This window comes from Engystomops pustulosus, chromosome 7, assembly GCF_040894005.1.
Source record: "Engystomops pustulosus chromosome 7, aEngPut4.maternal, whole genome shotgun sequence".
NCBI classification, from domain to species: domain Eukaryota; kingdom Metazoa; phylum Chordata; class Amphibia; order Anura; family Leptodactylidae; genus Engystomops; species Engystomops pustulosus.
The window spans coordinates 143,425,186-143,443,781 of record NC_092417.1 but is presented as its reverse complement, the minus strand read 5'-3'; the positions used below and the strand labels follow the sequence as shown (position 1 = coordinate 143,443,781).

The window sequence follows — 18,596 nt, the reverse complement described above, 5'->3', positions numbered from 1 at the left end:
ATGCTTGGTGAAGGCTCAGTACCAGAGCCAAAGCGCGTACTTTTTCTCCAGTAAACGTCTTTTATGTACATCTCCTGAGAACTCAATGGGGCTCATTTACTGACCCGGTCCTGTCGCGATCCCTGATCCAGACGGTCCGACGAAGATGAAGACCGGCGCGATTCACGTGGCTCATGCACCCGATTTCCTGCATCTGACGCTTCCCTGCTGAAGTCTGCCGGAGTTCACCTTCTTCTTCCCGGTGCTTGTAAGTGCGTGTCTTGCAACACAATTAGAATTTTAAGTCCCGCGCATAGTCCGAATCCGTCAGGTTGTCCGACGGCCACGCTCTTGATTTGCGTTGCATGAAAGTCGGCACGATTGCGGCAAAATCCGATCGTATGCGCAAAAAACCCTGTTAAATGCGGCGCAAAACAGAAATTGTCGGGAAACCCGACAAAAATGCGGTCTACGGACCGCCACAATGTGCGAGTGCCGGTAAGATCCACTCCTTCAGTTACACCACTGGGTTTTTTTCTACTTCAAAGAAAAGAATGGGCGCACTTCCTAATGTAACAGCGAATATTTATGCAGTGATCATAACAAAGTTAGCAAGACTTGTGTGAGGTCTATAACCATTTGGGAGTGTCAGTATCCATCTTCAGTTACTGAATTGAGATATATGGCATGAGGAACTTCACTGAAGACACTGAAATAACACGTCTTGAATTTTTTCCCCCCCCATCTACAAATACACAGAAAATGTGACTCACCTGTTCTCATGTCATCTGTTTTATTGGTAAATCCTACCTACATCCTTCTTTACAGTGAAGAGCATTGTAAGACTTTACACGTGTAAAGTGGATTATAATATATGCAGTTTGGGCAGTAGCTCGGGCCAAAACCTTCTAGGGGCCTATGGCCATTCAAATCATCCCACCAAATTTTATACTGAAAAGGCCTTCAGCCATGAAATCCTTGTATATATGTTAATGCTTTTAATATATATGCACACAAGAGCCATTTCAGGACCATTGCAGGCCCTCCTAAGGTCCTGAAACCTCAGATTGAAAGCAGACAGGAGGGATGCATCCTTTATTCCCAAGTAAGCTTCATTCTAGTACCATATGCAGGATGTGAATTCCAGACCTGTAGGAGCTATAATATTCATACAGCCCAGGGCCCAACCCACCCGTGGTGAAGACCCAACCATATTGTCAACTGTTGTTGCTTCACTCTCTTTAGAAGTTATTGAAGAGGCTGCCCCAGTCCACAACACTCAACATTTTCATCTAAAGTGGTATTAGAGTGTTCAAAGAAGAAGGATAAAATCATACACAATAGTGGTACAACAAACTCGGGTAAAGGACATCTACCAACAGGATGAAGAATTGTAAACCAAATACATTTACATACTGGTGTGTGCCCCCTCTACCAGGATCTGCTCTTCTTTTAGCTTCTTATGTTCTTGTTTTTACAAAAGTTCTGCTTAAAGATTATGCAAATTAGCCTGAGGGGCTTGGGGCTCCATAGATGTTAATGTAACCTGGAGCCCCTCATGCTTATTTGCATAATTATTAAAACCTTTTTTTGGTAAAAACAAGGCAAGGGCATAAAGAGCTAAAAGACAAGCAGATCCTGCCAGAGAGGCAGTATGTCAGTGTGCTTGGTTTACAATACTTCATCCTGGTGTAGATGTTCTTTAAGGAAAATCTTAACTCCTTACCGACGCGCCGTAATAGTACTGTGTGCGTCGGGTTCTGGTACATGGAGAGGGCTCACGGGCTAAGAGCCCTCTCCATAGCCGGTAAATCTTTGTTGCATATTGCACCAAAGACTTACCAGTAACACCCGCGATCACCGCCGCCAAAGCATAGTAGTATGTCAAAATAGTAAAAATTAAAAAAATTATAATTAAAAAAAACCTAAAAATTAAAATCACCCCCCTTTCACTAGAACTGATATACAGGCGGTCCCCTACTTAAGGACACCCGACTTACAGACAACCCATAGTTACAGACGGACCCCTCTGCCCACTGTGACCTCTGGTGAAGCTCTCTGGATGCTTTACTATAGTCCCAGACTTCAATGATCAGCTGTAGGATGTCTGTAATGAAGCTTTATTGATAATTCTTGGTCCAATTACACCAAAAATTTTGAAACTCCAATTGTCACTGGGGCAAAAGAAAAAAAATTGTCTAGAACTTCCATTATAAAATATACAGTTTCGACCTACATACAAATTCAACTTAAGAACAAACCTCCAGACCCTATCTTGTATGTAACCCGGGGACTGCCTGTAAATGTAAATAAACAATAAAAAATCATAAACACATTAGGTATCACCGCATTCGAAAATGACCGATCTATCAAAATATAATAATGTTTTTTTGACTGTGTTTAACCCTGTAACGGAAAATAGCGCCCAAAGTAAAAAATGGCACTTTTTTGGCATTTTGAAAAAAATAAAAAATTAAATAAAAAGTGAGCAAAAGGTTGTACAGTCATAAAAATGGTAGCCGTGAAAACTCGAAAGTCGCACAAAATGACACCACCAACAGCTCCGTACACCAAAGTATGAAAAAGTAATTAGTGGCAGAAGATGACAAAATCAAAAAAAAAAATTTTTTGTACAGGAGGTTTTAATTTTTGTAAATGTATGAAAACATTCTAAAACCTATAGAAATTTGGTATCCCCGTGATCACACTGACCCAAAGAATAAAGTAGACCTGTCATTTAGGGCATTCAGCGAAAGCTGTAAAATCCAGGCCCACAAGAAAACGACGCAAATGCGTTTTTTCACCATTTTCACAGCATTTGGAATTTTTCAGTACATGGCATGGAATATTCAATACCATCAATATGAAGTGCAATTTGTTACGCAGAAAACAAGCCCTCACAGAGCTCTTTACGTGTAAAAATACAAAAGTTATAGATTTTTGAAGGTGAGGAGTGAAAAACGGAAATGAAAAAACGAAAAAAAGACCAGGTCGTTAAGGGGTTAATGGTGTAAAGACTTTCTGGTTGGAGCTGTAAAGTTCAAATACACTGAAAGTCTCAGTTGTAGTGGAAGCTGTTAATTTCTACTGTTGAACTTGCCCATAGCACTAATGGTGGTAACATTTTCTGAAGGTCAGCAATTCGGTTTCAACAATGTTAAGTATTTCACTGTCCTTCCAGGCCCAAACCTCAACTCCCAAATTTCACCTAAAGAACAAAGCTGTTCTTCCACCCACACGATATGTGTTGATTCTGGCTTCTAGGGCAGCCAGAATTAGAAGATCATTGAGATCATGAGTGCAAAACCCCATCGATCTGATATTGATAACATGGCCTGAGAATAGTTAGTTCATCAATATCAATTAATGACAAAATCTCATTAAGCAGCCTGACAATTTAATAAGCACATCTGAGGAACGACTTGGAGTCCATAACTTGCAAAATCTCACCTATCATAACTCTGTCAAACAAAGTAGACTTTTTCTTGGTCATGGTTCAAACGTGAGGATCTTAATGTAAAGCGAATATTGCTGGTAGAGTCATCATTTACCTTGTTGGACCAAACCCACACTGTATATTTGAACAGCTCAGCTCGCTATAAAAATAGTCAAGGAGCGTCAATAGGTTTTTTCTCACCAGGAGATTATTGTTCCTTTTCATCTCTTGTAGAAATGCTCAAGTGTGATAGGTAGTTTTCTACCTGGTGCCTTGTTAATCATTTCCTAGATCACTATGGAAATCATTTCTATACATTATTCTAGAGAATTTGTAGAGCTGTAGTGGACAACATAAAAAGCCTTTTAAATGATGTTACTAAAGGGAAATGCAGAGAGTTAGACTGTGTCATTTACATGTGGGAGATGAGAAAGAATATAAAAATGAAAGAAAAAAGTGAAAAAAATAAAATTAAGAAATCCTTCTTAAAAAGGAACCCGTCATGAGCAAATGGCCTAATAAACCACTACCAGTATGTTAACAAACAACTGAACAGCTTCTAGATCATGTTTCTTTCATGGCCCAGTGTGGTGGCATCATCCAGAAAATCAACTTTGAAGTGCGGTGTAAATTGTTTTTTTGAAGTCAAGGAGGTGGAGATTTTAACATTGAAATCAGGCTTTCCCTGCATTAAAACACCCTCTTTACTGTAATTGATGGTCCAGCATCCAGGGCCATTATTGATCAGATCTCCTGATTTCCAGCACATGATGTCTATAACATGGGAGGAGGTGTTCAGTGGTGGGGAGAGCTTGACTCCCGTGTTCAACTCTCCACCTCCCTGATTTTATACAGCTAACTTGCATCTCAGTTGTTTTTTGGATGATTCCAGAAAGATGGACCATGAAAGAAACATGATCTGGAAGCTGTTCAACTGCTTGACAACATACTGGTAGTAGTTTATTAGGTTAATTTCTGATAACAGATTCCCTTTAAACATTTTTATATTCTGTGTGTAAATGGCACAGGCTCTGGAGAAGCATCTCAGTTTTGTTTTTAGATTTCCAGCATCACAGGCATATTCTAGAGCAGTAGTTCTCAACCTGTGTTTCGTGACCCCAGCAGGGGTCGAATGACCAAAACACAGGGGTCGCCTAAAGCCATTGGAGCCGCAATTTTATTGTTTTTTTACTGTAAATCGCATGGTTTGGGGTCACCACAACATGAGTAACTGTATTGGGGGGGGGGGGGGGGAGAGGGTCACAGCATTACAAAGGTTGAGAACCACTGTTCTAGAGTGACATCTTGCTCCAAGGATCAATTGTTTCTTGTCCGCTAGAAGAAAGTGAACAAACATCACAACAATCTACATAAAAGTCACATAAGAAATTTAGGAAGTCACATAGCTGTTCACAATTGAAACCCCCATTAGTATCTCCATACAGAAATGGTAACAAATATCACTAATAACCACAATACATACACATAAAATAGGTAGCGTTTCCAAAGGTTGCTGGGATGGTATTTATTGCTGAAAGAATTTGTAAAGCTTAATGGTTTCTCAGTTAAAGATATTCCTATGAAGTACAAGTCTTACCGTGTTTTTTTGGACTATAAGGCGCACCGGATTATAAGGCGCACCATCAATAAATGCCTGCTAAAATGTATAGGTTCATATATAAGGCGCACCAGATTATTAGACGCACCTGATTATAAGGATGAATGACCAGCAGGTGGCAGACCTGTGCACAATTCAAGGCAGCTGTTGTCTGTAAGTATGGTTCATACATAAGGCGCACTGGACTATAAGGCGCACCTTTTGATTTCTGAGAAAATCAAAGGATTTTTTGTGCGCCTTATAGTCCGAAAAATACGGTAATTATGTAAGGACCTGATCCTTGTGTTTTAGTCTGTAGTCAGTGTTACAACTTTCCCTTTGGCTTTAAGATAATTGAAGACAAATATGTAGCTAATCTGAAACTGGATTTTCAGGCTATGCGTAAGTGTATGTACGATATGGGATCTCAAATCTGGTCTTGTCCTGACCAGATTGTCCTGACCGTCAAGCAACTCCCACTTTCTAATTCACCTTCTAAATGCTCTCAAATAGTCTAGATTAAGTAAAGCCCCTGCACCAGTTTTCTGTCTGACTTTGCACTTTCTTTTCAGTGCAAACTGATTGTACAGGTATTTATGAAAGGGGGGTTCTGGTGCACAGTCCGACCAGGCAACACATTTATGATAATTGAAGAATATTATATAAAATTTTAAGTATGTCAGAGAAGTTGCTGACATAATGGTCCTTAAAGGGGTTATCCGGGTATGAAAAGTTACTTAGGGCCGGGCTATTTAAAAACAATAAATGTGTACTTACCTCCTCAGCGCCGCGGTCCGTCTGATCTGTGCGCCGGTTTGTTTTACAAGGTTGCACAGGGAGCTCCCTGCGAGCCGGTTTACAATGTTGAGATATAGGGACGGATGGGAGGAGCCGGCCACCTCCCCAGCTGGAAGCCCTCTGTGCACGGCTTCTGTGCCCCTGTCAACAAACAGGGGCACGGATTAGACGGGACATCAGCAGCGCTGGAGGAGGTAACTTCCCGTTTATTATTTGTCCACTTATGAGCACCACTGACAAGTTTATATGGATATGTTGTTTTATACCCCAGAGCTGTGTTTACAGCTAAATATTTTTGGGAAAAGGCAATTATTTTGCTGTTTCAGGCAAATTTGTAAAAGTTTTTTTGTGGACAAGACTGAAGTCTATTGCACACCCAACCATTCAAGCCAAAGAGTCTTCTAAGCGACCAAAGCTTAGGGTGAGTTCATCATACTCCCCCTTTAATTAAAGTGTACAGTGTCTCTCAAATTATAGTATTGTGCCTGTTATAAATTATTCTACTAGTGATTTACATATATACTTAACCAAACACCATTTTGGAGTTCAATACAAACGTACAGTGCTAGAACCGGGCTGTGTACAGAAACACCGCACCAGGACCAAATTCCTGGTCCCTATATACAGATTTTACATATTTATAGAGTCCTCTCATTTACATGTATACAGTACCCCCATAATGAATGAATACATGCAGGTCCCCCTTTTAATTCATAATGTGCACCCTGTAACAAATATAGATACGGTGTCCCTTGTAATATATACATATATATATATATATATATATATAAATATATTTTATGTATAGCATCTGTATACAAATCATTGACCACCAGGACATCAACCCTGCAGAATAGGAATGCTATGGTGGTAACCCAATAGAGAAAACGAAAGAATAAAGAATCCAAACAATGAATATTCAGAGCAACAGCTTAAAAACAGGATACCCCCCAACACACACACACACAAGTTTATAGGTATCTAACACACTGCCCACCCCCAGTATACAGGGAGCCAGCACACTGCCCCCCCAGTATATAGGGAGCCAGGACACTGAAGTCCTCCCCAGTCTACAGGGAGGCAACACACTACCCTCAGTATATAGGGAGCCAGCACTGTGCCCCCAGTATATAGGGAGCTAGCTAGGGAGCTAGCACACTGCCCCCCCCCAGTATATAGGGAGCCAGTACACTGCAGCCCTCCCAGTATATAGGGAGCCCCAGCAGAATACAATCCCCACACCCCCCAGTATGTAGCGGTCGGAATACTTGCAAAAGACAGAAGAGGAAAAGAGAAACGCCGGAAGGTAAGTACTTAAAGGTTAGGTTATTAACTTAGGTTATTTTACTGGGGTCAGTGGACTGGCAACCCACATTTCTTCCACTGGGTTGCCTCCCTGGCCATCACCCACCAGGGCCAGTGGAAAAAGCGGGCCTGGTCACAAATACAGTAAATAAAGATGTACCCCATGACTAAATTCACAAATTTAATAGGACTAAGATTTACATCAGCTTTGACCTGACATAGAAGTTTGTTAAAATTATGTGTAAGAAATAAATAAAACTATGCTATACCCTTTATGCTAGACTTTTAACCCCTTAAGGACGCAGGGTTTTTCGGCTCATTTCTCGCTCTCCAACTTCAAAAATCCATAACTTTTTCATTTTTCCGTGTACAGACCTGTGTGAGGGCTTATTTTGTGCGTAACAAATTTTACTTTCCCGTAATGTTATTTATTTTAACATGCTGTGTACTGCGAAGCTGAAAAAAATTCCAAATGTGGAAAAATTGAAAAAAAAACGCACGTCACGTTCTTGTGGGCTCAGTTTTTACGACTTTCACTCTTCGCTCCAAATAACACGCCTACTTTATTCTTTGGTTCGCTGCGATCGCGGTGATACCAAATTTATACAGGTTTTATTGTGTTTTAATACATTTTCAAAAATTAAACGAATGTGTACAAAAAAGAAAAAAAATTTTTTGCCATCTTCTGACGCTAATAACTTTTTCATACTTTGGCGCACGGAGATGTGTGAGGGGTCATTTTTGGCGAAATGAGGCGATGTTTTCAATGCTACCATTTTGAGGTCTGTGCGACATTTTGATCATTTTTTATGTTATATAAAAAGGTGTAAAAGTCGCATTTCGGACATTTTGGCGCCATTTCCCGCCTCGGAGGTCACTGCCGCCCGTAACCGTTTTTATATTTTGATAGATCGGGCATTTTGGGACGTGGCGATACCTAATATGTTTGTGATTTTTACTGTTTATTATGTTTTATATCCGTTCTAGGGAAAGGGGGGTGATTTGAATTTTTAATATTTTATTAATTTTTTTTATTTTTTAAACTTTTTTTTTCTTTTTTTTTCCTCTATTTTTTAGACCATCTAGGGTACATTAACCCTAGATGGTCAGATCGTTCCTACCATATACTGCAATACTACAGTAGAGCTACGGCGCAGAGCGTTAAGGGGTTAAGAAGCCTAGTGATATGATTTGGGATAATAGCTAAACAGTCTTTATTAAAACGTATAGAAACCCAACTGTGGACAGCATTGTTTCAATGTCATTGCATTTTGTCAGCATAGTGTTGGAACTGTTTGAATGAATGCTACACTGGGGATTCTGAGAAAGATATAAAGGGATAAGTTTAAAATGTCACTGACCCATCCCTACACTGTACTGACAAGATGCAGTGATAAGACAGCGTCTTGGAAAAGGCTAACTGGTGTGGCTTTTATTCAGCGCAGTGTCATTAGGTTCCTTGAAAATCAGGTTATGTTGGTGAGTGGTGAGGTGGGCGGTGTATGGGGGCCTAAGGCAGTGGATAAGGAGATCCACAAGTTACAGAACAGTGGTGAGGATATATGTGCCAGTAAATTTACTTTAAATCAGACAAATAACTGTGGAAAATTAAATTGTATGTTCACAAATGCCAGAAGTATCACAGGCAAAATGGGTGAGCTTGAGGCCCTGATATTAGTGGAACGATGTTGTTGGTGTAGTAGAGACATGGCTCGATGCATCGCATGATTGGGGTGTTAATATTCAAGGTTTTACACTCTTTCGGAAAGACAGGGCAAATAGGAGGGGAGGTGGTGTATGTCTGTATGTCAGAAGAGACTTAGAAGCGATTGTGAATGAGTCAGTGGTCTCAGAAGAGTGTGAGGAGGCTGAAACTTTGTGGGTTGAGATTCAAAGCCAAGAGAGCTTTGAGAAAATTATTTTTGGTGTCATTTATAGACCCCCTAACATCTCTGAGGAAATAGAGGGTCACCTATATAAACAGATGGAGCGGGCTGCACAGGGGGGGACCGTTGTGATAATGGGAGACTTTAACTTTCCAAATATTCACTGGGGTCAGGGCTCGTCTTCATCTATGAAGGGGAGACATTTTATCAACTTTCTGCAGGATAATTTTTTGTTGCAGCTTGTAGAAGATCCCACAAGAGGTGATGCATTGTTGGACCTTGTGATTTCTAACAATGAGGAGATTATCCAAAATGTCAGTATCAGGGAACCCCTTGGGAACAGCGATCATAATATAATTATGTTCCTCTTAAACTTTAAAAAACAGAAACAGGTGGGAAAATCGAAAACTTTGAATTTTAAGCGGGCTAATTTCCAGAAATTCAGGGCTGCACTACAGGATATAGACTGGGATCAGATACTGTCACATGGTGATACTAATATTAAATGGGAGAAATTCAAATCTATCCTGGGTTTCTATACTTCTAAATTTATTCCAATAGGTAACAAGTATAGACGGGCTAGATTACACCCCTCGTGGCTTACAGCTACAGTTAAAAGGGCAATTAAAGAGAAAAAGAGGGCATTTAAAAAATATAAATCTGATGGGTCACCTGAGGCTTTCAATACTTACAAAAAAACTTACCAAAATCTGTAAAAAGGAAATCAAATCAGCCAAAATACAAAATGAAAGACAGGTGGCCAAAGATAGTAAAACAAATTCCAAGAAATTTTTTAAGTATATCAATGCAAAAAAAAAATGGGTCGGAACAGGTTGGACCCCTTTATTCTGAAAATGGGGCATCGGTGACTGGAGAACAAGAGAAGACGGAGATAATAGGTTTTTTAGTTCCGTTTATATGATAGAAGAAAGAACTTCTGACGTGGGTGGTGCCAGTGCGGGTCATGGATCCTGTGATATACTAGACTGGCTGAATGTAGACATGATCCAATCTAAGCTCAATAAAATCAATGTGTACAAAGCTCCTGGACCAGATGGGTTACACCCCAGAGTTCTTAAAGAACTCGGTTATGTTATTGCTGTACCACTGTCTAAAATCTTCAGGGATTCCGTAATGTCTGGTGTGGTGCCAAGTGACTGGTGCAAGGCAAATGTGGTGCCAATATATAAAAAGGGCTCTAGAACTTCGCCAGGCAATTACAGGCCTGTAAGCTTAACTTCCATTGTGGGGAAAATACTGGAAGGGTTAGTAAAAGACTATATACTGGAGTATGTGACATCAAATAGTATAATAAGTGACAGCCAGCATGGGTTTACTAAGAATAGAAGTTGTCAAACTAACCTTATCTGCTTCTATGAAGAGGTGAGCAGATGCCTGGATGGAGGAGCAGCTGTGGATATTGTGTTCTTGGACTTTGCAAAGGCATTTGAAACTGTCCCTCATAGACGCCTGATGGGTAAAATTAGGGCTATTGGTTTGGCAGAAATCATTTGCAATTGGATTGAAAACTGGCTGAAGGATCGTATCCAGAGAGTTGTGGTCAATGATTCCTACTCGGAATGGTCACCAGTTATGAGTGGTGTACCCCAGGGTTCTGTGCTTGGCCCACTACTATTTAATATATTTATTAATGATATAGAGGTAGGAATTAATAGCACAGTAGAGAGCTTCAAGTAGGGTCTAGATGCCTTTTTAAACCTAAATAACATTGATGGTTATGGTTGGTTCCAATCCCTTCCCTTCCTTGGTTGAACTTGATGGACAAGTGTCTTTTTTCAACCGTATAAACTATGAAACTATGAAGATATGGAATGAGAGGGAGCTGTATTATTTAAAGGGGTTGTCCACCTTTGGCAAATTATTGATATTGTTTGAGTAATGAAAAGTTATACAACTTTACAGTAAACTTTCTGTAGAAATTCCTCTCTATATTATTGATCTTGCTGTCATTAAACAGGAAGTTTCATTGTTTGCTTCCGTGGATTGAAATCAGTCCCTGGTCATGTGATGTCCCACAGGTGCATGGATCATTATAACACACAGCTCTGATTACTCTCTGTGATATAACGAGCTGTGCACCTGTGTGATATCACATGACTAGGGAGAGTTTATTATTTACAGAAAGTAAACAATGGAGCTTCCTGTTGAACATCAGCAAGCGGAGATCTAGAAAACTAGCAGCTACGTGCAGCTTCCTCTTTAGTTACATGGCCAGTTTGCAATATAAAGCACAGCCACTACACAATGTATGGTGCAGTGCTATGTAAGCAATGAAGAGGTTGCACCACTTTCTCATCAAACAGTTGTCCAGAGGGGGTGTCTAGTTTCTGAATCCCCATCGATCTGAAATTGATTGCATACCTTAAGACAATACTTACTCTGCCCCTCTGTTCCTGAACCTGCCCCTCATTTAACACTGCTGGAGGTCCTGTGATACTACTGATTTGTTACATGCCAATAAACAGAAGGTCAATGCCACAGCCAATCACAGGTTTCAGCAGAAGCTTCTACACAAAAGGCACATCATGTATCGACTTCAGCCATGGAGCACCACTAGGTCATTGCAGGATTTCACAGGGTGCAGCAGCATGAACAGGTGCTTGAATGGGTGCTGACCACTTATAGAGTTAAAATGACACACAAAGAGGAGTGGGGGAGGAAAGAAAGCGAAAACATTTCAGAAAAACTGTGCGTTTTTAAAAAACGGATGCGTTTTTTACGATCTGAAAACACACTTAGTAAAAACGGCCCAAAAACGCCACGTGTGTCTTCACCCTTAGGTGAGAACTCAGTGGAGTTTTATCCACAACAGCAATAGCTTCCACTTTACCTCCCACCATGGAAACAATCTTAGGTTAGTAGAAAAGAAAGGTAGATCTGTAAAACAAAAATGTTAGTTTGTAAAGAAGTTGTTTTTATATGTATCTAATTAAATGGCACATGAAATCCCTTGACCCCTATGTACACAAAATACTAATCTGAAGAAGATGTTGTTCTGCTAATCTTCTTTGCTACCCTCGTGCTCAGTCTGGCCGTTACTCACCCGCTACAAGCTTAATCTTCTTTTCCAAGTCAGGCTGAATGGACGTCCTGTGCACATCCCATCATCAACTGTTTACTTGGTTGTGCCAAGATTCCCGGACTAGAGAATTACCTTTAAGCCAACTGGAGCATTCACAGCAGCACAACAAATCACTTGAGATTACATGAGATGACATCATGGAAGTCATATTAGGCCATTCTGTACTTAAAGGAAACCTACCACTTCAAAATGGTCATTTTGACCTAAACATACCTTTACCTTGGGGCATGTAAGCTGATGCTGGAGGTGGTCTTGTGAAGACAGATAAATGCGCAGTTTTGCCAAAAAATCAATTGTTTTCACTAATCAAATAACCCCATTCGGCGCACCAGGACGCTTGGCACTTGGTCACGGTCATGATGATGCACGCGCTTTGCGTGTGTAAAACTGAACCCCCCACCGTCCCTCCCTCGCTCCCAAGAGCCGGTGATGTCACCCAGCTCTCGGAAAACACTGGCGCATGCGCACTGTATCTTCATTTCGCACGGCCGTCCGATTAGTATTGCAGCCGTGCGAAATTAAGAAACGGTGCGCATGTGCCAGTGACGTCACCGGCTCTCAGGAGCAACCGAGGGAGGGTTTTGGGAGCAGTTTCACACACGCAAGGCACATGCATTATCATAATCGTGACCAAGCGCCAAGACTCCTGGTGCGCCGAATGTGGTCATTTGATTAGTGAAAAAATAGATTTTTTGGCAAAACTGCACATTTATCTGCCTTCACAAGACCACCTCCAGCATCAGCTTACATACCCCAAGGTAAAGGTATGTTTAGGTCAAAATGACCTTTTTGAAGTGGTAGGTTTCCTTTAAATGAAACTTGTCCCCAGGAATGTCATTTTTAGCTGGTGACAGGTTCCACTAACCTATGCTATGTTAATTTGAAACATGCCTTTGTCAGCATTCTGAATCATTTCAGTAGTTTATATAAGTTTAATTCACAGTACTTGGCTCCCTGCCAGCAGCCTGTGGTGGGGCCCAAGGGAGGGGGAGCTGCAGCCTGTGTGTGCCTGTATCTCTTAATACCTCCTCTCCTCCACAATTATGCGGCTCCAGCACCCCTCCCCTTTTCTGTTTAGTACATTAAGCAGGCAGGGGAAGGAGGTAAATGGTAGTAAAGGAAGAAAGCATGAGGAGACTGAGACACACACAGGCTGCAGCTGCCCCTCCCGCTGTAGTCTCCCATTGATTACAGGGGTGCTTTACTAGGGTAAGTTTTATATGTGTGACCCAATTAACCCAGTCTTGTACTTTAAATGGTACAATTTCTCAATAGTGGCCAACCCCTTTAAATGGAGTCTTCCAGCTCCTTAAGCATCCCTTAAATAAAATCGGCACTGTGTAGGGCACTTTATAAGCCTTTCAGACATACCTTTTCTGCTTACCAGCAATATGTCATTAAAGAAAATCAAGTCAAGCATGATAAACCATGGACTCCAGACACTGTGCATGTGGTAATCTTGTTGTCCATGGCCTCCTTCCTTCTAAAATCAACTTTTAAAATTATGAATCTGAAGGACCATGCTTAAGCTTCTCAGGCGCTTCCAGCCCACTGTTTGCTGAAACTTCCTCTGCTGCATGGATATTACATCAGACAGAGGGAGGGGGGAGTGCTTTGCATGTTAAATCATAGTATCATAGTATATAAGGCTGGAAGGAGACGCAAGTCCATCAAGTCCAACCTTTAAGAATTAAATAAATGTTTTATCCCCATAACCCATGATATTTTTGTTCTCCAGAAAGGCATCCAGGCCTCTCTTGAACATGTACATAGAGTCCGCCATAACAACCTCCTGCGGCAGAGAGTTCCATAGTCTCACTTCTCTTACAGTAAAGAACCTTTGTCTATGGTGATGGTAGAATCGTCTCTCCTCTAGGCGTAGAGGATGCCCCCTTGTCCTGGTCACAGGCCGAGGTATAAAAAGATCTTTCGAGAGATCCTTGTACTGTCCGTTCAGGTATTTGTACATTGTAATGAGGTCTCCCCTCAGTCGTCTTTTTTCTAAACTGAATAATCCCAAATTTTTTAATCTGTCAGTGTATTCTAGTTCCCCCATTCCCCTAATAATCCTGGTTGCTCTCCTCTGCACCCGTTCCAGCTCTACTATATCCTTTTTATACACTGGTGCCCAAAACTGTACACAATATTCCATGTGTGGCCTGACCAGTGATTTGTATAAGGGCAAAACTATGTCTTTATCATGAGAATCTATTCCTCTCTTGATACATCCCATTATTTTATTTGTTTTAGCAGCAGCCACCTGGCTCTGGTCACTAAAATTAAGTTTACCATCCACCAATACCCCCAAGTCCTTTTCAGCTTCAGTTTTACTAAGTAATTGACCGTTTAGAACATAATTATACTTTTTGTTTCCATGGCCCAAGTGCATAACTTTACATTTATCTACATTAAACCTCATCAACCATTTCTCTGCTGAGGTAGCAGGAGGAGAGGAAACAGTGTAACAGCCTGCGAAGCTGCAGCATGGAGGGGATTTTTTTTGATGGTGAATAAGAGGGTGCTTTAATATGACAGAGAGCTGGGAGCACAATATCAGAGGGGTTACAATGTTAATGGGAGCTGGGGAGAGGAGGGAGACTAAATTAAACTGTGTGTGGGTGGAGCAAGGGTGAAGCAAAAGGTGTAGCTTAGATAAAAATAAATATCTGCAGCGTGCATAGGGACAAAGGGCAGTGCTGCATTTAGTAAATCCATTTGTTTCGTCACCTAGTCATCTTGGTCCTCTGCTGTAATTTTGTGTCATTACAGTTCTTTGTGAGATTACAAGAAGCCATGTCCCTTATATCAAAATCTTGTTCAGTAATCCTTTAAGTGGTCTAAAGTATGAAGGAGATGCCAAAGAAGTCCCTAGCCACAACTCTTGTTAAAGGTACGTTCCAGTTTAGACGAAAACACTAGATGAAATCTTATTATAGAGTCTTAAAAATCCAACTTTTACTTCGTCTACATAAAGTCACAGCAGGGAAATCAGCCCTGAAGTAAAGCTTTCTAAAATAATGGGTAATGATCACCAATTACAAACATGATCCCCATTGGTACTTATATAACAAGTATACAACCACATTAATAGTGTCAGCTTTGTAGAAGTCTAGTGGCCATTCATAGCGCCAACCTCACAGTAAAGCTCATAAATAGCGCCACCCTCATACCAGTGGCCAGGAGAGTAATGACTGTGGTCACAACCAAGCTGTTAAGGGATTAGAGGGTCAGCACCCCATCCTTCTCCAGATAAGCAGCCGCATTCTAGAATCTCATAAAAATACACATGCAGTCATTCTATATACAGGCAGTCCCCGTGTTACGTACAAAATAAGTTCCACAGGTTTGTTCTTAAAGGGAACCTGTCACCAGGAGAGCCATTTTTAGCACTCCCCCAGTCCCCACAGAGCATAGTACATACACTGCCAAAGTGTTTTTGTATAAAAAAATAGGTTTTACAGAAAAAAAGATATGTTATATTGTACCTTTCATTAGCATCTGCTGTGTGACTAGGCAGTTGCCAAAAGGGAGGGTCTGGTAAGGAGCAGTTCCCCCCACCCTTGGGGAACATGTGACCTTTTCAAATATATGAATAACTCCCCTCATTAGGGATTGGCTGTAGAGGAGCAGGGGGCGTCGCTAAGCCCAGTGATGGGTGTTTTCATATATTTGAAAAGGTCACATGGAGTAGCTGAATCCCAAGGGTGGGGGGGAAACTGCTCCTTTCCAGCTCCTCCCAAAAGGCAACTGCCTAGTCACACAGCAGATGCTAATGAAAGGTACAATATAACATATCTTTTTTTCTGTAAAACCAATTTTTAATACAAAAACACTTTGGCAGCGTATGTACTATGCTCTGTGGGGATATTTTTTTTTTTAATTTTCAAATTAACATTAATAAATTCCCTATTTTGTTTTGGTCATTTTGATATATAATATGTATATCTATGTATAGTCTCGGGCAAATGGGGCGACTATGGTGATACTTTTTGTAGTGCAGCGGGGATTTTTTTTTATTATATGGAGAAATGTCATTGTATTTTTATGAATATTTATTAATAATTTATTTTTGTGTTTGTGTTTTTACTTTATATGTCCCCCATGAGGTCATAAAAGACCCCTGGGGACATTTTCACTTTTTTTTTTTTTAATTTTACTTTATTTTTCCTCTTATACAAGATTTCAACTTTAACTGAGGCATCTATAAGAGCCTCAATTACAGTGGAAAAGACCACCTGAGACTGGGGATTGTGATCAGAGCTGGACTGAGTGTAATTAAACCCAGCAGCTCTGATTAACCCCGTTAGACCCAGCAGTCACATGACCACCGAGTCTATGGAGACGGTGGCCGCGCTTGCTCCTCTCCTCCGTGCATCGCACTCATTCAGCGGAAAGCTGTGAGGAGAGGAGAAGGGAGAAGCAGTAACGAACCTCACCTACCTTCTCCCCAGGGTCTCCGGGTGCTTCCTGACACCCGGAGACCGGGTCCTGATCCCGCGTCTGGCATCTAAAGACATCGCTGCCTACTCAGGACCTGCACCCACTGGCGTCTAAAGTCAGCGGGCGGTCCGAATAGATAATAAATATGTAGTAATATTACAAACTGGAGAAATGTAGTAGTACTCACTTACCATAAACTCCAGATTAACCCAAGAAAGGAATAGTGACATCTAGTGTCCACAGCTAGAAACCACAGCCTGATCAGATTATTCCTGCCACTCATGCAATCAGTCAAAGGGGTTATCCAAAAAGAAAGTAATTCATGGCCTAAAAATAGCGACTCTCATTGGTTTGCACTGATAAACACAGTACTTTATGTAGTGGTAGTACAGGGCATTGCAGTATTGTCCCATGCTGCAGAAGAAAAAAAAGATTGAATTATATTGTTGAAAAAATATAAGAAGAGAAGCATTGCATTATGTATTACTATGGTGCAAGAAACCTTATCCTGTGCACTCTGGTTGCTCCATGAAACAGGACACTGCATAATGCAAAACTTGGGGTATATGCAGGTTACACACTGTTATGGGGGGATCTGCGGGTATACCTCCCAACTTTTGGGTGAGAAAAAGAGGGACAAAAAAAAGGATTTTTTTTAAAACCATGCCCTCTTGTCCCACTCATAAGCATAGTATAATGTCGACCTGTCCTTCAGCATCTTCTTGTAGCCTCCTCTCCTCCAGCCTCCTCCTGTAGCCCCCAGTCCTCCAGCCTCCTCCTGTGGCCTCCTCTCCTCCAGCCTCTTCCTGTAGTAATCTATGAAACTCAGGCCACATTCACATGCAGCTTTCTTTTTACTGTTTGTTTTAAAATGCAATTCAAATGCTGCGTGTGTCTGTGTTTCTACAGAATTTAACCCAAATCATCTCAGATGCAGCGACACGTTGATCTGTTCTTATGGCAGTGGTAGTTTGGACATTGCTAAATATTGTCGTCTTTGGCTGACACAGTATTGGGGGACATGTGCGCACAGCTTGAAAGTACAAAACCTCAGAAAGCATCCATGCCACCTATAGAGCAATAGCCTTGAAGCCTACAATTTATTAAAGGGTTCAGTGACCATGTGTACACCATGCAGTTCATGACGATACAGATGGAGAGATCAACAAGATGGACTGAAATCTGCCACTCACAGGTAATGTTACAGCTTCCAGTCACACAACACCACCTAAGGTGCAGGCGGTGGTCTAGATGGCCACCAGTCACATAGCCAAGACTTACCCCGCAATCCTTCCCTTGATTATGGACATGGTCACCTGATGGGACTGGAGTCTGGAATTAGCGAAACATATATATGGACCTTATATATAACAGTTAAGGATAGCGTATTGCATGTTGTGACTTCCCTAAAACTTCCATTTAACACAATAGACAACTGAGCACAGACAGGTCCTATGATAAGTCATTGGGGTCCCCTAGGTACATAATTCTAGAGCAGCCACATGCCGGCATTGGTATCCATGACAGCATAATAAACAGCTACTGTATCATACAAGCACGTACAATATATTGCCACATAAACCTAACTATATATACATATGCCTATACTAACACATACATTATGCACTTACAGTTAACATATGCTAACCCTTCCATTTTGGATGTATCATACAGTCTTCCAGGGCTCTGGAGGACACATAGGAGTTCACCTGTTGCAGAAATTAAGAGGAAGGGAACACAATTTGGGAGAGTACACACCACTTCCTGTTTCTTGCTTACTTACAAAGTGCATGAGTTGTGAGCTTCTGCTTCCTTCTTGACCCCACAGCAGCAGGAAGAGTAGGCAAGAGTGTCTGATGTTCTGCAGGCTTCAAAGTGAGAGCAGTTTTGCTTAATTCTGCCTTCCTTTCCACTTCTCTGCTATAGTCTTAAAGGGATTGTCCAGGATTATCAAAATAGTTTTTGTCTTTACTATGGGTCCCCAGGATCGCAGTATGAAAATAATAAACAGCACAAGCACTGTGGTCTCGCCCCATCACTGCTGAGGCTGCA

The 18,596-nt window shown here is 41.2% G+C and overlaps 1 protein-coding gene across 4 annotated transcripts in view; it reads right to left on the bottom strand.

The window, feature by feature from the left end:
- SYT8 (synaptotagmin 8) overlaps positions 1-18,348 on the bottom strand; it is a 52,813-nt gene extending 34,465 nt beyond the window's left edge. Inside the window, exons 1-2 of one of the 4 annotated variants that reach the window (XM_072118087.1) lie at positions 18,176-18,312; positions 16,736-16,958 (exon numbers count right to left, since the gene is read on the bottom strand). In XM_072118087.1, coding sequence (XP_071974188.1) covers positions 16,736-16,827 — 92 coding nt within the window. In that variant the 5' untranslated portion in view covers positions 16,828-16,958; positions 18,176-18,312. The other 3 variants (XM_072118092.1, XM_072118091.1, XM_072118088.1) reach the window with 3 other exon arrangements.
- Positions 18,349-18,596: the final 248 nt, after the last annotated feature.